Here is a 15054-nt window from a genome sequence, read left to right as displayed (position 1 = left end):
GTTTGATGGATTTAAAATGTAAGAATCACTATTTATATCGAACTTAATACATATATATAAAAAATTTGATGTGGACACTATATAACTTCCTTGTACGCCTATTAAATTACATATACACATTTTTAAAAGTACATAAAATTTTATTTTATTAAAAACTTCTGATATCTTTTCATATTTCTTTTTTTTATTATTAATATTGAATTATTATTTATTGTAAAAATGTTGTTACAATCAGAGATTAATAATTATTAATTAATCAATATATGTAATTAAAAAAAAAGGAAATGAAGACGGATTCGAACAGACGTGCCTTCCCCTTGTAAGATCCAAATATTTCATTAATTAAACTTTAATTTGCCTATAACTCTGGAACCAATGAAAATAAGTACAACTTATGATATATCGTTGAAAAGCTCTTAATGAGGACTTATTTATTACACCAGTCAAAAATCCAAATCTTTTGGATTTTGAGCTTTTTTGGACACTATTGGTCCAGTCGATTGCAATTAAAAGGGGAGGTGCACAACTAGATGTTACAACAGTCCTAAATCCAAAATTTCAACATCCTACGGTTAATCGTTTTTGAGTTATGCGATATACATACATACGTACAGACGTCACGCCGAAATTAGTCTAAATGGATTCAGGGGTGGTCAAAATGGATATTTCCGTTGAAATCTGAAAACCGAAATTTTTCGCGATTACAATATTTCCTTTACTTCGTACAAGGAAATAAAATATAAGATCGTTCGGTGTTGCAGTTTTCGAATTTGAATTTCCCCTTTTTGAGGGCCTTCGGACACAATATTTAAATTTTTATGTAATGAAGATAAATTTAATTAGGGGAATAATTTTATATAAATGATACGAATCGAACGGTAATTTTTTTAATTTTCAAAATACTCCTCTTCATTTTTGTACCTTAGAGGGTTTGATGGGTTCGAAATGTAGAAATCAATAACTTTTAGGTCATACTAATAGATAAACGTAAAAAATAAGATTAATCGGTTCAATACTTTTTGAATTTAAAATTTCCCCCTTTTTTGAAGCCCCTGGGTACATTTTAGAAATTTTCACTTAATTATGATAAGCCTTGTTAATAAGTGGAATATTTTATTTGAATATACTTTGTACGTGAAAATAATAAATCAATTGGTCCAGTATTTTTTGAATTTTTAGTACCCAATCTATATTTTTATAGTTGAAAGGGTTTAATGGATTAAAATATTGGAAAAACCAATTTAGATAAAGATTAATATATAAAAAATAAGATCAATCGGTCTTAGAGGTTTTTAATTTTGTATTTCCCCATTTTTGGGGCCCCGACACTTTTTCAAAATTTTGAACGACTTAAAACCCCCACCATTCACATAGTAATTAGACAAATTTAATAATGAATATATTTTATCAGAATATTTTTATAAGCGATACTGAATCAACCAATCTTTTGAATTTTGAAATAATCCTTCCCAATTTTGCATTCAAGAGGATATGATGGACTCGAAACGTATGAATCAACAATATAGGTCATACTTAATACAGATACAAAAAAAAAGAATGGTGTTGAAATTTTCGAATTTTAAATTACGTCCTCTTTTTGGGGAGACTTAAGCACATTTTTTGAAATTTTAAGTAGCATATTTTAATAAGCCCTCAACATTTAGGCTTTTGCCGATGAAAGAAATTCTCAAAGTATATTATAATTATATAAGTATTATACGTATAGTTTAAGTATATTAAGTATATTATATTACTTATAAACTATTTGGGTTTAAAAAATTTGTGTGCAACATTTTAACAATTTTTTACGGGTAGAGGATTTTTTTCTTTTTAGTATGGTCACAGGATTAAGGCAAAAAGAAAGACCCCTAATTTTATGAATAAAATCATTTCATTGTAATATTTAATTAAGAACAAAATCTGTAATGTCAGTGTAATATAAAAAATATAAAAGAAATTGAAAAATAATTTATTTTATTTAATAATATATGTAATCGGCTACTATTTTAAAATAAAAAGCTTTAAAATTCAGTCACCGATCTAATACAAAGAAAATATGTTTTAGCGTACATTTATTTCTGTTACAATAAGTTATTTGAAACGAATCTCTAAGTATATGACGAAGGAATGATAAAACTAACAGTGTCATGTCCCACTTACAAAGAACGCAGTGTAACCAAATATAGATAACACTTACTCCCTCTACTATACACTCTCTTAGCTTTATTTCTCTTCATTACTCTTTTGCTACTTGTACGATAAACTTTCCCTATTTCTTTTTTTTACAACATTCCTTTAAAATCAGTATATACTTCTTCTTTTATGACCGTATGTCGACCTAATTTTAAATTAAAATAAAAAAGCTAGCAATCGAGTCGCTGTACTTTCCCGGTACTGAGAAACTGAAGCTGTTTTTCGGAAAAAAGTTTCTCAAACGATTTCAAGATTTTCCCTTACACCAATTTTCATTAAAAAAAACATAGATTAATAATTATTTTAAAAAAAATCTGATGAGTACCCCACATGATTTCCTTCTATGCCTATTAAATTGCATAAACACATTTTTTGCTGCACTTCATTTAAACTTATTTCATTTGAAAGTGAGAAACGATCCTCCAATTCTTTAAAAAAAAAAATTTTATTTATTTTTTGTTGGTATTTTTGAATTATTATTTATTATAAAAAACTTTTTACAATCACAGGTTAATAATTATTAATAAATCAATCAATATATTTAAATTAAAAAAAAAAAAATTAGAAAAAAATAAAGGAAATAAAGTCAATTTCGAACCGATGTGCCTTCCCCTTGTAAGATCCAAATATTTCATTAATTAAAATTTTATTTGGTTATAACTATGGAACCGACGAAAATAAGTTCCACTTATGATATATCGTTGAAACGTTTTCAACGAGGGCTTATTACTGCAGTTAGGAAAACGTTCAAAATCAATTTTTTTTGGATTTTGGGCTTTTTGGGCGTTTTTGGTCAAGTCGACTGCAATCAAAGGGAGAGGTGCACAATTAGATGTTACAACAGTCCTAAATCCAAAATTTCAACATTTTTCGGGTAGTCGTTTTTGAGTTGTGTGAGATAAATACGTATGTACGTACAGACGTCACGCCGAAAGTAGTCAAAATGGATTCAGGTATGATCAAAATGGATATTTCCGTTAAAATCTGAAAACCGAAATTCTTTGCGATCACAATACTTTACTTCGTACAAGGAAGTAAAATTTACTATATTGTATTTTAACATAATATTATGACTTACATTATAAAACCAAAAAATCAAATACATTATGTAGTTATTCTGTAAAAAGAAAACAAATTCTTGGCCGAATAGTTACATTACGATATAAAATAATATTTTATTGTGTTTTAGACATATAGAATGATATATCTAGCAAAGAGAGCGTTCAAGGAAAAAAAGGAGCTATTAAATACGAACAACATTAGTTTAGAAAGAAGGAAACAGTTTCTTAAAACATACATCTGGAGCAGTAACACTAATAGGAACGAGATACGGACTGTTGGAATTCCAGAGAAAAAGAATTTAGAACCATTCAAGATGTGGTCCTAAAAACGAATGTTAAAAATCGGATGGGCAAATAGAATCTCTAATAAAGAGATACTCAAACGAATGAACGAGAAAAGAACGCTTTGAAAGACTGTAACAAAAAGAAGACACATTAATTCGGCATATATTAAGACATAAAAGGGTCTTAAAGACGATTATTGACAGGATGATTAAAGGGAAAAACCACACAGGAAGGAGTAGACTGGAGAACATATGACAGATCCTGGATGAAATGAATTACTCATGCTGCGAACAACTTAGCTGAGAACAGAGAGAAGGCTTAGGAAACTCATTCCGCAAACCAATCTGCTGATTAATAATTAAAAAAAAAAGAGAGAGAGAGAGAGAGAAGGAACGATACATTTTTGGGAAGGAGAGAACATTTTTAACAAACTTTTATTTTTACAATGATGCTGTTGACCCTTCATGATTCTGAAACATGCACCTATACTAATTATAGTAATAATATGACTTGATTTAAGCAATTTTAAAACATTCTTAAATTCACCACAAAATATTTGCTAATTATAAGTCAAGTACTCGATAGTCAAAAAAGAATTTGCAAATATTTACTATAGGTAATTGTAATAAGAGTGCCCCTATTTGATTATTTTAAACGTGTTGCTACTTACGGTTTATATATTCTAAAAAAAAAAAATTGAATCGGTGTGAGTAAAAATTTTGCAAATTATTTTGCTTCAAGTTTACATATTATTTCAGTGCTACATTCTTTATTATGAAGGTGTTTTCTAAGCCGTATAAATAATAAAAACGAAACTGAAAAATTCGCAAATTTCCTCCATCACCATAAAAAACCTTTAAAATTTGAAAACGACCGATGAGAAGCACCAAAAATAGGTGGATGAATCGAACGAAATGATCGTCGTATCGCTACGCAGATAGGGATATCGAAGGAACTAGCGGGACACTTTATTGCACAACCGGGCTACTATCCGAGTTTGGTATAGTGGTAAACTCGTCATCGCAAATCAGGCCATTTCGACCTCGAGAGTTCTAAGGTTCAAATTCTAGTAAAGGCAGTTACTTTTATGCGGATTTAAATACTAAATCGTGGATACCGGTTTTCTTTGGTGGTTGGGTTTCAATTTACCACACGTCTCAGGAATGAGACTGTACAAGACTATACTTCATTTACATTCATACATATCATCCTAATTCATCCTCTGAAGTAATATCTTACGATGGTTCCGGAGGCTAAACAGAAAAAGAGAGAGGGCTACCGTAAAATCTGTTCGCGGTGGGTGCCACGGAAACTCACAGTAAAGAACAAAGAATAACGAAAGGAATCTCGCGAACGTTATCGTGACAAGGGAGATAATACATTTTCAATATTTGACGGGAGACGAAACTCGGATGCATCCGAGATTACATTCCAGATGAAAAACGGAAGATCGTGGAACACCGACATTACGGTTTATCATAACCAAAAAAAAAATTCAAAACACAACTCTACAAAAAAATTGCTTTACAGAGTTCCGGGATTCCAAAAGGTGTACGTGATCGACTACGCGAAAGCCGAGTCGACTATAAATTCTAAACGATATTTAAAGATGTTAAAACACCTTAGGAGAATGTGTCGTGTTCGACAATCCGCTGAGATAGTTCTATAACACTCGGCGGCACACATCGCGTAGCAACCACAGAGAGTCTTGAAAAGTTAAAACCTGAACCTATTCTAACCCTCCATACTCATCGATTTTCAATTCTTTCCGCAATTAATAAGGGAAATTAACGGTATTCATTTCACCTCGGATGATGAACTGAAGATCGCAGTGAGGTCGTGGATCAAGGACATTCTTTCCTGAAGTAATGAAAAAACCAGTTCATTGTCAGGAGAAATGTGTAGCTGTAAATGATGAGTATGTGGTAAAATACATATAAATTTTTCTATCAAATGAAATGTATTTGTATTTGTTCCACTAGATTATCGTTTTTCATTTGCAAATTATGAGTGAGTGTGCATTTCATTTCAGCCGATGTATAATGTATAATCCTATCGTGAAACAAAATTTAGAAAGTGTTTATTAATTAATATTCATTTAAATATTAAAGTAAATTATGAAAGTTAATTTTTTATCTATCAAAAATTAAATAAATAAATAAATTTAAAAAAAATATGTCGTCTTCTATAACGAATGAATACTTTATATAAATAAATAATTAATTTTAATTTAAGAGAAACGATTTCTTAAATTCATAAAATTTTATTATAAACTTTTTAAATAAATATATAGAGTACGAGACAGATGTTTGTTTAGTTTGTCTACAGAGCAAACTAAAGATACCTAATATGGTATGTTACGATGTACGGAGAAAACCTTTTAAGGTAGGCTTGTGACAACAGACCGGTCACTATAATTTCTCCCTTAACTTTTTTCAATTATTACAAGTCATATATATTTCTTTTATTACAAATAACGCGATATTATTTGAATTAATTTTTTATGATCGAAATTTATTTATTATAATTTAAAAAATGACCTATTGTGGTAAAGGTTTTAGTTCAGGATTTCATTTCATATTTTATAATGTATTAACGTTCATAGCATTAATTTTTTCACTTAGTGCTCTGGTTTTTACTTCAACATTTAATACTTAATACTATCAGAATGTACACACACGCGCGCGCGCAAGCCCACACACATACTCACTATAATATATATACACGCGCGCGCGCACACATACGCACTATTAACAACGTATGTGAAATGTTAAATAAATTTTCAACCGTTAAACATAAAAAATGCTCATATTTCGAAACTACTTTTTTTTCTTTTTTGAATATGTGACCATGGCAAGCCAAGTACACAGGAATCCTCCCATGTGCAAGGGGGAGGCAACTCAGAAATTTTACATATTTTATCCTAATTGTTCTGTTTCTTTTACTATTTTAGATTTCATTTTATTACTATCTCAGTTTTCATTTTAGTTTTACCCTTATATTATTAATATTTTGATATCCGAGAAGGGGCTTATTTGTTACTTTTTGACCCGGGCGATGATAACGCGAAAGCGTTTAACTTATAAATTTTAAATCAAAAGAGTAGGAATGTGGCAAATCATTTTAGAGTATTGAAAAACAAAACTTTTACTTTAAAAAAACATGGGATATGACACTAACCAAAAAAGTGGTAACTTAATGTTTTTCCAAACTAATTTAAAAATTAACTGGTCATTAGAGAAACACTTAAAAAAAATCAAATATACTTTATCGTATATTTACGATATATATCGTAAACGATATTTATATATCGTTTCCTCAAAACGATATATTTTTTGTTACGAGAAAAATATACTATTTTGGATGTACTATAAGCCACTTTTGAAATCAGCTACGAAACAACATTAAAGTGCCACTATTTTGATTAGAATTGCAATGGAAAGCTTTTTACTTCAATATTGTTATCTTTTAATGCCTTTTAAACCGTACTCCTTCATTTAACATTTTTTATTTGCTCTGATTCCTCGTGAGGGCTGAAGGCTGATAACGAAAAATAAATCGATAGTGGTAAAAGCTTTTTTTGCTAAATCTCACTTTTCTTTAACTGATGAAAAGTTATTTGAAGGTTCCCACATTTTATTAACACTTTGTATTAGTTCTGTTCAGAAAATAACCGAACATATTTAATTACGCGCCAACAAAGATTTTAGTGACGTGCGATTGGCAGCATTGTGTTCCGCATAACTGCCTCTGTAACCACATATTTTTGGATTTTTTATATCTCATTTAGTTTTCGTGTTATTATTATTTGAGTGCAATATGTTTAAATGTTTGTATAGATTTTTGTAATGTGCGATTCTCGGGAGCAACGAAACAACGTAAAATTTTGCGTAAAACTGGGGAAAACTTTCACAGAAACATTTCAACTTTTGAAACAAGCTTACGAAGAAGATACTCTGAGTCATATGCAATTTTACAAATGGTTTTTACGATTTAAAAGTGGTCATCAGTCGACTGAAGATGACCCTCGACCAGGAAGGCCTTCAGCTGATGACACCCGCGTTCAGAAAATCAACGATCTGGTGCGTAAATCGCCGAAAGATCGTCAGAGAACTTGCAAAAGAGGTTAGCGTCTCAATCGGATCGTGCCCATGACATTTTGTGTGAAAAACTGAACACGCATCGAGTTGCAGCAAAGTTTGTTCCTCGCTTCATGACAGGACAACAGATGGAACATCGAGTGGACGTTTGTAGCCAACTTCTTGAACAAGACGATGACGATGAAACATTCATACAAAGGATCATAACGAGAGATGGAAGCCGGGTTTACGGTTACGATGCGAGACAAAAGTTCAATCATCATAAAGTATCGGCAAAGGATCTCGAGGTGAAACAGTGAACCGTGCGTACTATCAAGGCATTTTACAACGGTTACTTGAAAAAATCTGCAAAAAGAGACCGGAGTTGCGGCGAGACAACTCATGGTTCCTTCACCATGACGATGCGCCAGCACACTCAGCTTTGTCAATCGTCAATTTTGTACCAAACATCAGATGACTGTCCTCCCTCAGTTTTTCTTAATCGAGAAATCTGGCTCTTTCTTATTTCCGAAATCAGAATCAGCGTTTTTTTGAGACTATTGACATTAAAGCAAATTCGTCACAGCCTTAAAGGTCATTTGAAATAAAGCTATCTAGGACTGTTTTCCGAAGTGGAAACACCGCTGGGAAAAGTGTGTGAATAGCGAAGGAGAGTACTTTGAAGGGACGGGGGAGGAACAAAAATCCATAAAATTAATAATAAAAATTAAAAAAATTAACTTCGGATATTTTCTGAACAGACCTCGTATATGTAAATATGTGTCCAAAATCGCAATATTAAAAAAACATTTTTAATTAATTTTATTTAATAATTTACATTACATTTTTCCTCTATAAATTCAAGTCAGTCTAAATTAAAAAAAAAAATAAACAAAAACTCTCAAGACCCAAGTCTTCTGTATACCTGAGATTTACTATTTTTTTATGAACAAATTAAATAAACTTTTTTCTTTTTTTTATAACAAAACTTCATGACATATTGTGTCTAATAACGATATTAAAAAGTGTCACATAATGCACCTCTGGATCTTTTTTTCTGTACGTAAAAATTTGTAACTGAACTCTGAACCATCATTAAACGGCCCAAATCAGTATACATGTATATTGGAAAAATTCAAATTTTATCATTATTCATACAAAATATATATTTTTTTTTTTTTTTGCCGACCTCCGGGGCTGAGTAGGTAGCGTCTCGGCATTTCGTGCGAAAGGTCTTGGGTGCGAATCCCGGTCAGCCATGTGACATCTTTTCATACGCTACCGATTTCCACCGGGCTAATGAATATAGCTGTTGATTACCACCGTTCTTTCGTAACAAAAAAACTACCTTTTTTTGTAAAAAATATTCAATCTATTATAAACTGTTTATTTATCTAAAAAAAATTAAATTGTAATGAAATTTGTTTTGTTGAATACTACAATGAATTAAATGAATACATTATACAGTAATGAATACAGTATCATTGAAACAACTCTAAAATTTAACAAGAGATAAATATTGCAAATTAAAAAACAAGATTGCCAAAATAAAATACCGCTGACAAACATTGCTCTTTAACATAGGATAATTAAACAGAATGCGGGTGACCATACACACACCCGAAATACATTACACTCCTTTTTGAGTAGTCGTGTAATAAAGCAAGAAATGTTTTTTTTTAAATAAATTAATTTGGTTATTTGACTGAATAAGATTGAGATATAAGTATGATACGATGCGCATCTCCTTATAACAAATTCTATTTATTGGAATCAGTAAAATGATACGTAAAGAAATTCCTTCGAATAAGCACACTCATCGTCTAAAAATTACATACATATACGTCAACTATTTCCTTTATCTGCGTTAAAACAGAATCCAAAAGAGATTCTCGATATAGAATTATTTTTTTTTTGTGAAGTCGAATGAATCATCCAGAAATTATTACGGTACTACTCGTCGTATATTTCAGACCACTACAAATTTATTTTATAAATTTCGAAACTTACAAATTTTCCGAGTAAATTAAAATAATTACAAAAACAAAGAATAAAATGAAATGTTAAACGAATACATTTTTTATATTATCAAAACTTTTAGTATTACAGAGAGCTTCGTTACATGCAGTTGTTATTAAAATATGATAACCGTTAAATTGAAAATAAAATTAAATTAAAGAAATACTCCTATATCTCAAAACAATCCATTTTTGGATATGATACCACAGCGCCAATTACCCAAAATGGTCAACTCTCTCTTTTCCTGTTTAGCCTCCGGAACCACCGTTCTAAGGTATTACTTCAGAGGATGATATGTATGAATGTAAATGAGGTGTAGTCTTGCACAGTCTCAGATCAACCGTTCCTGAGAGGTGTGGTTAATTGAAATCCAACCACCAAAGAAGAACACCTGTAACCAAAATCTAGTATTCAAATCCGTATAAAAGTAACTTTTATACCTAGCCTTTGCTAGGTTTTTAACCTTGGAACTTTCGACTTCGAAATCAGCTGATTTGTGATGACGAGTTAACCGTTATACCAGCCGGTAGGCTAAAGGATCAACTCTCTCTATTTTTCTGTTTAGCCTCCGGAACCACCGTAAGATATTACTTCAGAGGATGAATGAGGATGATGTGTTTAATGTATATGAAGTGAATTTTTTTCATTTTTTTTTCTCAGGTCGACCATTCCTGAGATGTGTAGTTAATTGAAATCCAATCGATCACCAAAGAACACCGACCGGTATGCACCATCTAGTATAAAGGTCAACTTGAGAATTTTAAATGGCACGGGTAGGGTTTGATATATTTTAAAGAATACTGAAAAAATCTGAAATGAATACTACATGACTTCCTTGTACGCCTATTAAATTACATATACACATTTTTTCTGAACTTCCATTTAAACTTATCATTTGAAAGTGAGATACAACCCTCCAATTCTTTAATAAAGTGGACAGTTACACAATTGTATTGGATCACATTTTTAAAATATAAGAATGTGATCCAATGCAAATAAAATAAATGCTGATACGGACATCAGCATTCGTATCAGCATTTTATATTAAATTATATATCGATTTTGTTTCACATCGCTCAAGTAGTTATCTGGTGTAAATGAGAACGTGTCGCATCCGTAAACATGGACACATCGGTTCGAATCCGACTTCATATACATATATATTTTTTTAATTTTTTTTGTTTAATTTAAATATATTGATTTATTAATAACTGTTAACCTCTGTAAAAATTTCTGAAATAAAATGAAACATAAAATTTTATTTCGCTAACTTCCAATTTTTTTTCATTTTTTTTTTTTTTTTTTTTTATTCATTGTAAATTTTTTTTACAATCGGAGGTTAATAATTTATTAATAAATAAAAATATTTAAATTAAAAAAAAAAGTATCTATGTATATGAAGTCGGATTAGAACCGATGTGCCTTCCCCTTGTAAAATTCAAATATTTCATCAATTAAAACTTCATTTGGCTGTAACTCTGGAAATGATGAAAATAAGTACCACTTATATATCATAAGTGGTACTTATTTTCATCATTACGGTATATCATACGGTATATCACCGTAGGAAAGCTCTCAATGAGGGCTTATGACTGCAGTTAAGAAAATCTCCAAAATCCAACATTTTTGGATTTTCGGATTTTTTGGACACTTTTGGTCAAGTCAACTGCAATAAAAAGGGGAGATGCACAACTAGATGTAGTCCTAAATCCAAAATTTTAACATTCTACGGCTAATCGTTTTTGAGTTATGCGAGATACCCACGCACATGCAGACGTCACGCCTAAACTAGTAAAAATGGATTCAGGGACGGTGAAAATCGATATTTCCATTGATATCTGAAAACCGAAATTTTCGCTATCGCAATACTTCCTTTACTTCGTTTTACAAGTAAAAAAATTGATGTAAGTTACTTCAGACTTATACAACCTTCACCAAAATGGCGGTATTTCATATAACTAATTTCAAATCGGTTCATATACACCCTAAACAGTTGTTTCATAGCAAAAGAAATATCGTTTTGAGGTAGGAGTATTTATTTAAGAGGTACTTTAAATCATTTTTCAAATAAAATGAAAAATTTGATTTTCAAACAAATTAAATGCCGCCATTTTGCTTAGAATTGACGTAGTCAAAAACATTTTACGTCAAATTGTTGTTTTTCAATGCGTTTAAAATGATCTATCACAATACCACTCTTTCACTTGTTTATTTCTGGGGGTGGGTGGTAGTTGTGGTGGTCTCATATCTCAAAATAGATCGTTTCGATTTGGAAGATCTCCTAAATTTAATTTTTTTATGTTTAACTGTTGAAAAATTATTTCCAGTATTGTCATACTTTGTTAACCGCTTGTATATTAATCAATCGACTTATTTAGCGTTTTTCTGTGAACTATCGAAAATACATACCGTCTGGGTAAATAATTTTCGGTGAATATTTTTTTAAATAGATCAAAGAATTTACATTATATTTTATTTACTTCAATTTTTATCCTTAAAAGTTTTTACTGTAAAGAATTTCCAACGCAAAAAAAATCATTAATTTTTTTCCTTCAAAAGAATATAACCCTTTTTTGAAATAATTAACAAACAAAAAAATTATTAGTATTACTTTTTTCTTAATTTTTATCCCTTGAAATATCTCATTAATATTAATCCTTACGGAATTAAATAATACAACCGGTTCTGACAGGATGAACGGGGACTGGAAACTTTTTTAAAATTAAAAAAACAAAAAATATGTCCTGAAAAAGTTCTCCTTAGTTCTAAATTACGAGCAAATGAAGGTAATCGCTGATTAACTTGATGCTAGTAGGCCAACAACGAAACTGTTAACCGTGAAATTCTTCATTTGATAACTAAGATATATTGTATATTATAGTACGGCAATGATTTATTCTTCTCTTAAAATTATGTCGATTAAATATATCGATTAATATATATTATATATATATATTAAATAAATTGATTCAATAAATTCGTAAAAAATAAGAAATTAAATCAACGATAACTTACGTTTTGTAGAGCCTTGTCTTTCTCTTCCAGTTTTTGCATGACCTGCATAAGTTGTTCTTGGGTCTGATCGAGATCGTTTTCGATGGTCTGGATCTTTTTTTGTAAAGCCCTCGCTTCCTCCTCCGCCTTTTCGGCTCTGAGGTTGGCATCGCGCGCCTGTTGTTCGCACAACAGTGCGCGGTCCATCGCGTTATCCTTCTCCAGCTTCATTGCCTGCATCTTCTTCTTGATGGCGTCCATGGTGTTTGATTTTTGTTTTTTCGCGGTTCACCTGTACAACAAATAATATGCAAATAAGAAAGATGCTTATTTTAAAACAAGACAAAATAATAATTAAATTAAATTAATTTAAAATATGTGAATTGTTGCGAAAAAAAAACCCCGATCTAAGCGCGATTCTAATTTTCGAGAAAGGATTTTTAAAACGTAATCATCTACCTAAGTCTATAGGATATCCTAAACAAATTACTTACAAATTCAATAAGAATAAATTACCAGAAATCAAAGAAAATAAGTTAAGTCCAACATGCATGTTCGTAAATTTTCATATTAATCTCCAACATTTTCAAAATATAAATTATAACGCGAATCGATGGATTTGTAAACAGCGATACGAATCACTTCATTTGGAACTGCGAGAGATTGTCTTTCAATTTAATTTCCTATTTCAAATCATCGACTGTCAGTTTTACGCTATAAATCTTATTTTTGAGATACCTTGAAAAAAAAAAACAAAAAAACAGTTCATCGACTTGAGGTCTGGCAATCGCTCAGGGAATTAAACGCTCGATCCATCTATTCGGATGATTTGAACCTAGTCTTTATATCACGGTAGGAAAGTACGTCTCCACTCTTCTACTTGCTGGAAGTAAATCTCTTCATCAGAAATACACCTCTTCGATACGTAGATCGAGATTCCTGCAGCAAGGAAATTTAGGTAAACGTTATCGGTGAAAAGGAAGGATTCGCCATAGGATACCCGATATTGATAACCCACACCAAACTGGAATCCCGGAAAAGTTAAAATAGTATTCCACAATAATACACGAGTTTTTCAGGTAATACATTTTTTTTCAGGTACTGTAGGAAACTCAACTCTCTGATCAAGATCATTGTCGTTGAGAAGGTAAGTTATAAAAGTTTCCCGATAGACTCCCTTCAAAATGCGACATACGTTCGATTTTTGAATTCCTGTTTCGTGAGTCATATTTCTTTGATGATCAGTGAATGATTTCCGATGAGTGATTCGCGGGACTGGTAAATACCCGTAACTTTCCAAAACTTTGATTATAGATGTCTTGAATAGTTCCACCTGATTCAAATTTATCTCCGATGAGCGAGTCGCGTTGGTGGATCTTTATTTAACTCCCTTCTAAATTCTCTTTGAATTCCCTTGACGTTTTCGGTTTCCTGTACTACTTTAGGGAAATATATGTTTTTATTCAATGGTTAGTCGTACTTCTACCACTACTTCATATTGTATCAAAAACAAAACAAAAATTTAGTGAGTTATAGGCATTCAAATAGGATTATTGTTTTGGGGACATTGTGTTTTAGAAAATCTAAACACAAACAGTAATCTGTTTTAGAAAAAAATATTAAATCTATTTTTACCCAACTTTACAAAAAAAAGGTAATTTTGTTATATGTAGTCCATTTACGGTCGTAGAACGTTTTTTTTTTTAATCTTGCTTTTGACACTGATACGATTAGATGTAAAAAATTGAGTTTCTTTCCATACTTCGAGAACGCATCAAAAACAAAAAAAAAATAATTTTTGATCTAAATTTTATTTGTGAATTTTGTATTCTATCTTCAAGAAAATATGTATAAAATAGAGAGTCGAATTTCGTGAACGATTGAGAAACAGTATCTAAATTTAAACTGATTCTGGATTTTTTCTATAAATAGAAGCCTTTCAAACTCAGCTGGAGCCGTATAAGGAAAAATATTAATAAAAATACATTTTTACTCTGATCGGAACATTATAGTACATTATATGTAGATGACATCATGAATAGATATGCCACTCTACAAATAAAAAAAGAAATTTCCCTACCATTTGCTTAGATAGATCAAGAGAAACCTTGACGGAGAAGCATGACAAAAAATCATAAAATATAAAGACAATATAAATCATAAATATAAAGAGGATTACAAATGAAAGACAACAAACGTTTTTAACAGATTTTATAATAACTAAAAACTAAATCAACATTCAGACGTTAATGAAAATTATTTGAACGAGAAATTTTATAATTAGTTTATATTACATATTTCAACCAGTTTTTACTGCTTCCTGCCAGATCTGGCTGTATGTGTATAGGCAAATGCAATTACTGCTACCGGCTTATCAGGCCTGCAGCTGCAAATGTAAGTGAAAATGAACCGGTAAACATGTC

At 30.8% G+C, this 15054-nt stretch overlaps 1 protein-coding gene across 7 annotated transcripts in view; it reads right to left on the bottom strand.

The window, feature by feature from the left end:
• The window catches only part of Tm1 (tropomyosin 1), a 190298-nt gene that overhangs the window by 143511 nt on the left and 31733 nt on the right, over positions 1–15054 (bottom strand). For all 7 annotated transcript variants that reach the window (XM_075382502.1, XM_075382503.1, XM_075382501.1 and 4 more), the window contains exon 2: positions 12653–12923. In XM_075382502.1, coding sequence (XP_075238617.1) covers positions 12653–12892 — 240 coding nt within the window. In that variant the 5' untranslated portion in view covers positions 12893–12923. The remainder of the gene's footprint in view (positions 1–12652; positions 12924–15054) is intronic.

This window comes from Lycorma delicatula, chromosome 1 (assembly GCF_047948215.1).
Source record: "Lycorma delicatula isolate Av1 chromosome 1, ASM4794821v1, whole genome shotgun sequence".
NCBI classification, from domain to species: Eukaryota; Metazoa; Arthropoda; class Insecta; order Hemiptera; family Fulgoridae; genus Lycorma; species Lycorma delicatula.
The sequence above is the reverse complement of the archived record's forward strand: the minus strand, read 5'-3'. Positions and strand labels throughout refer to the sequence as shown.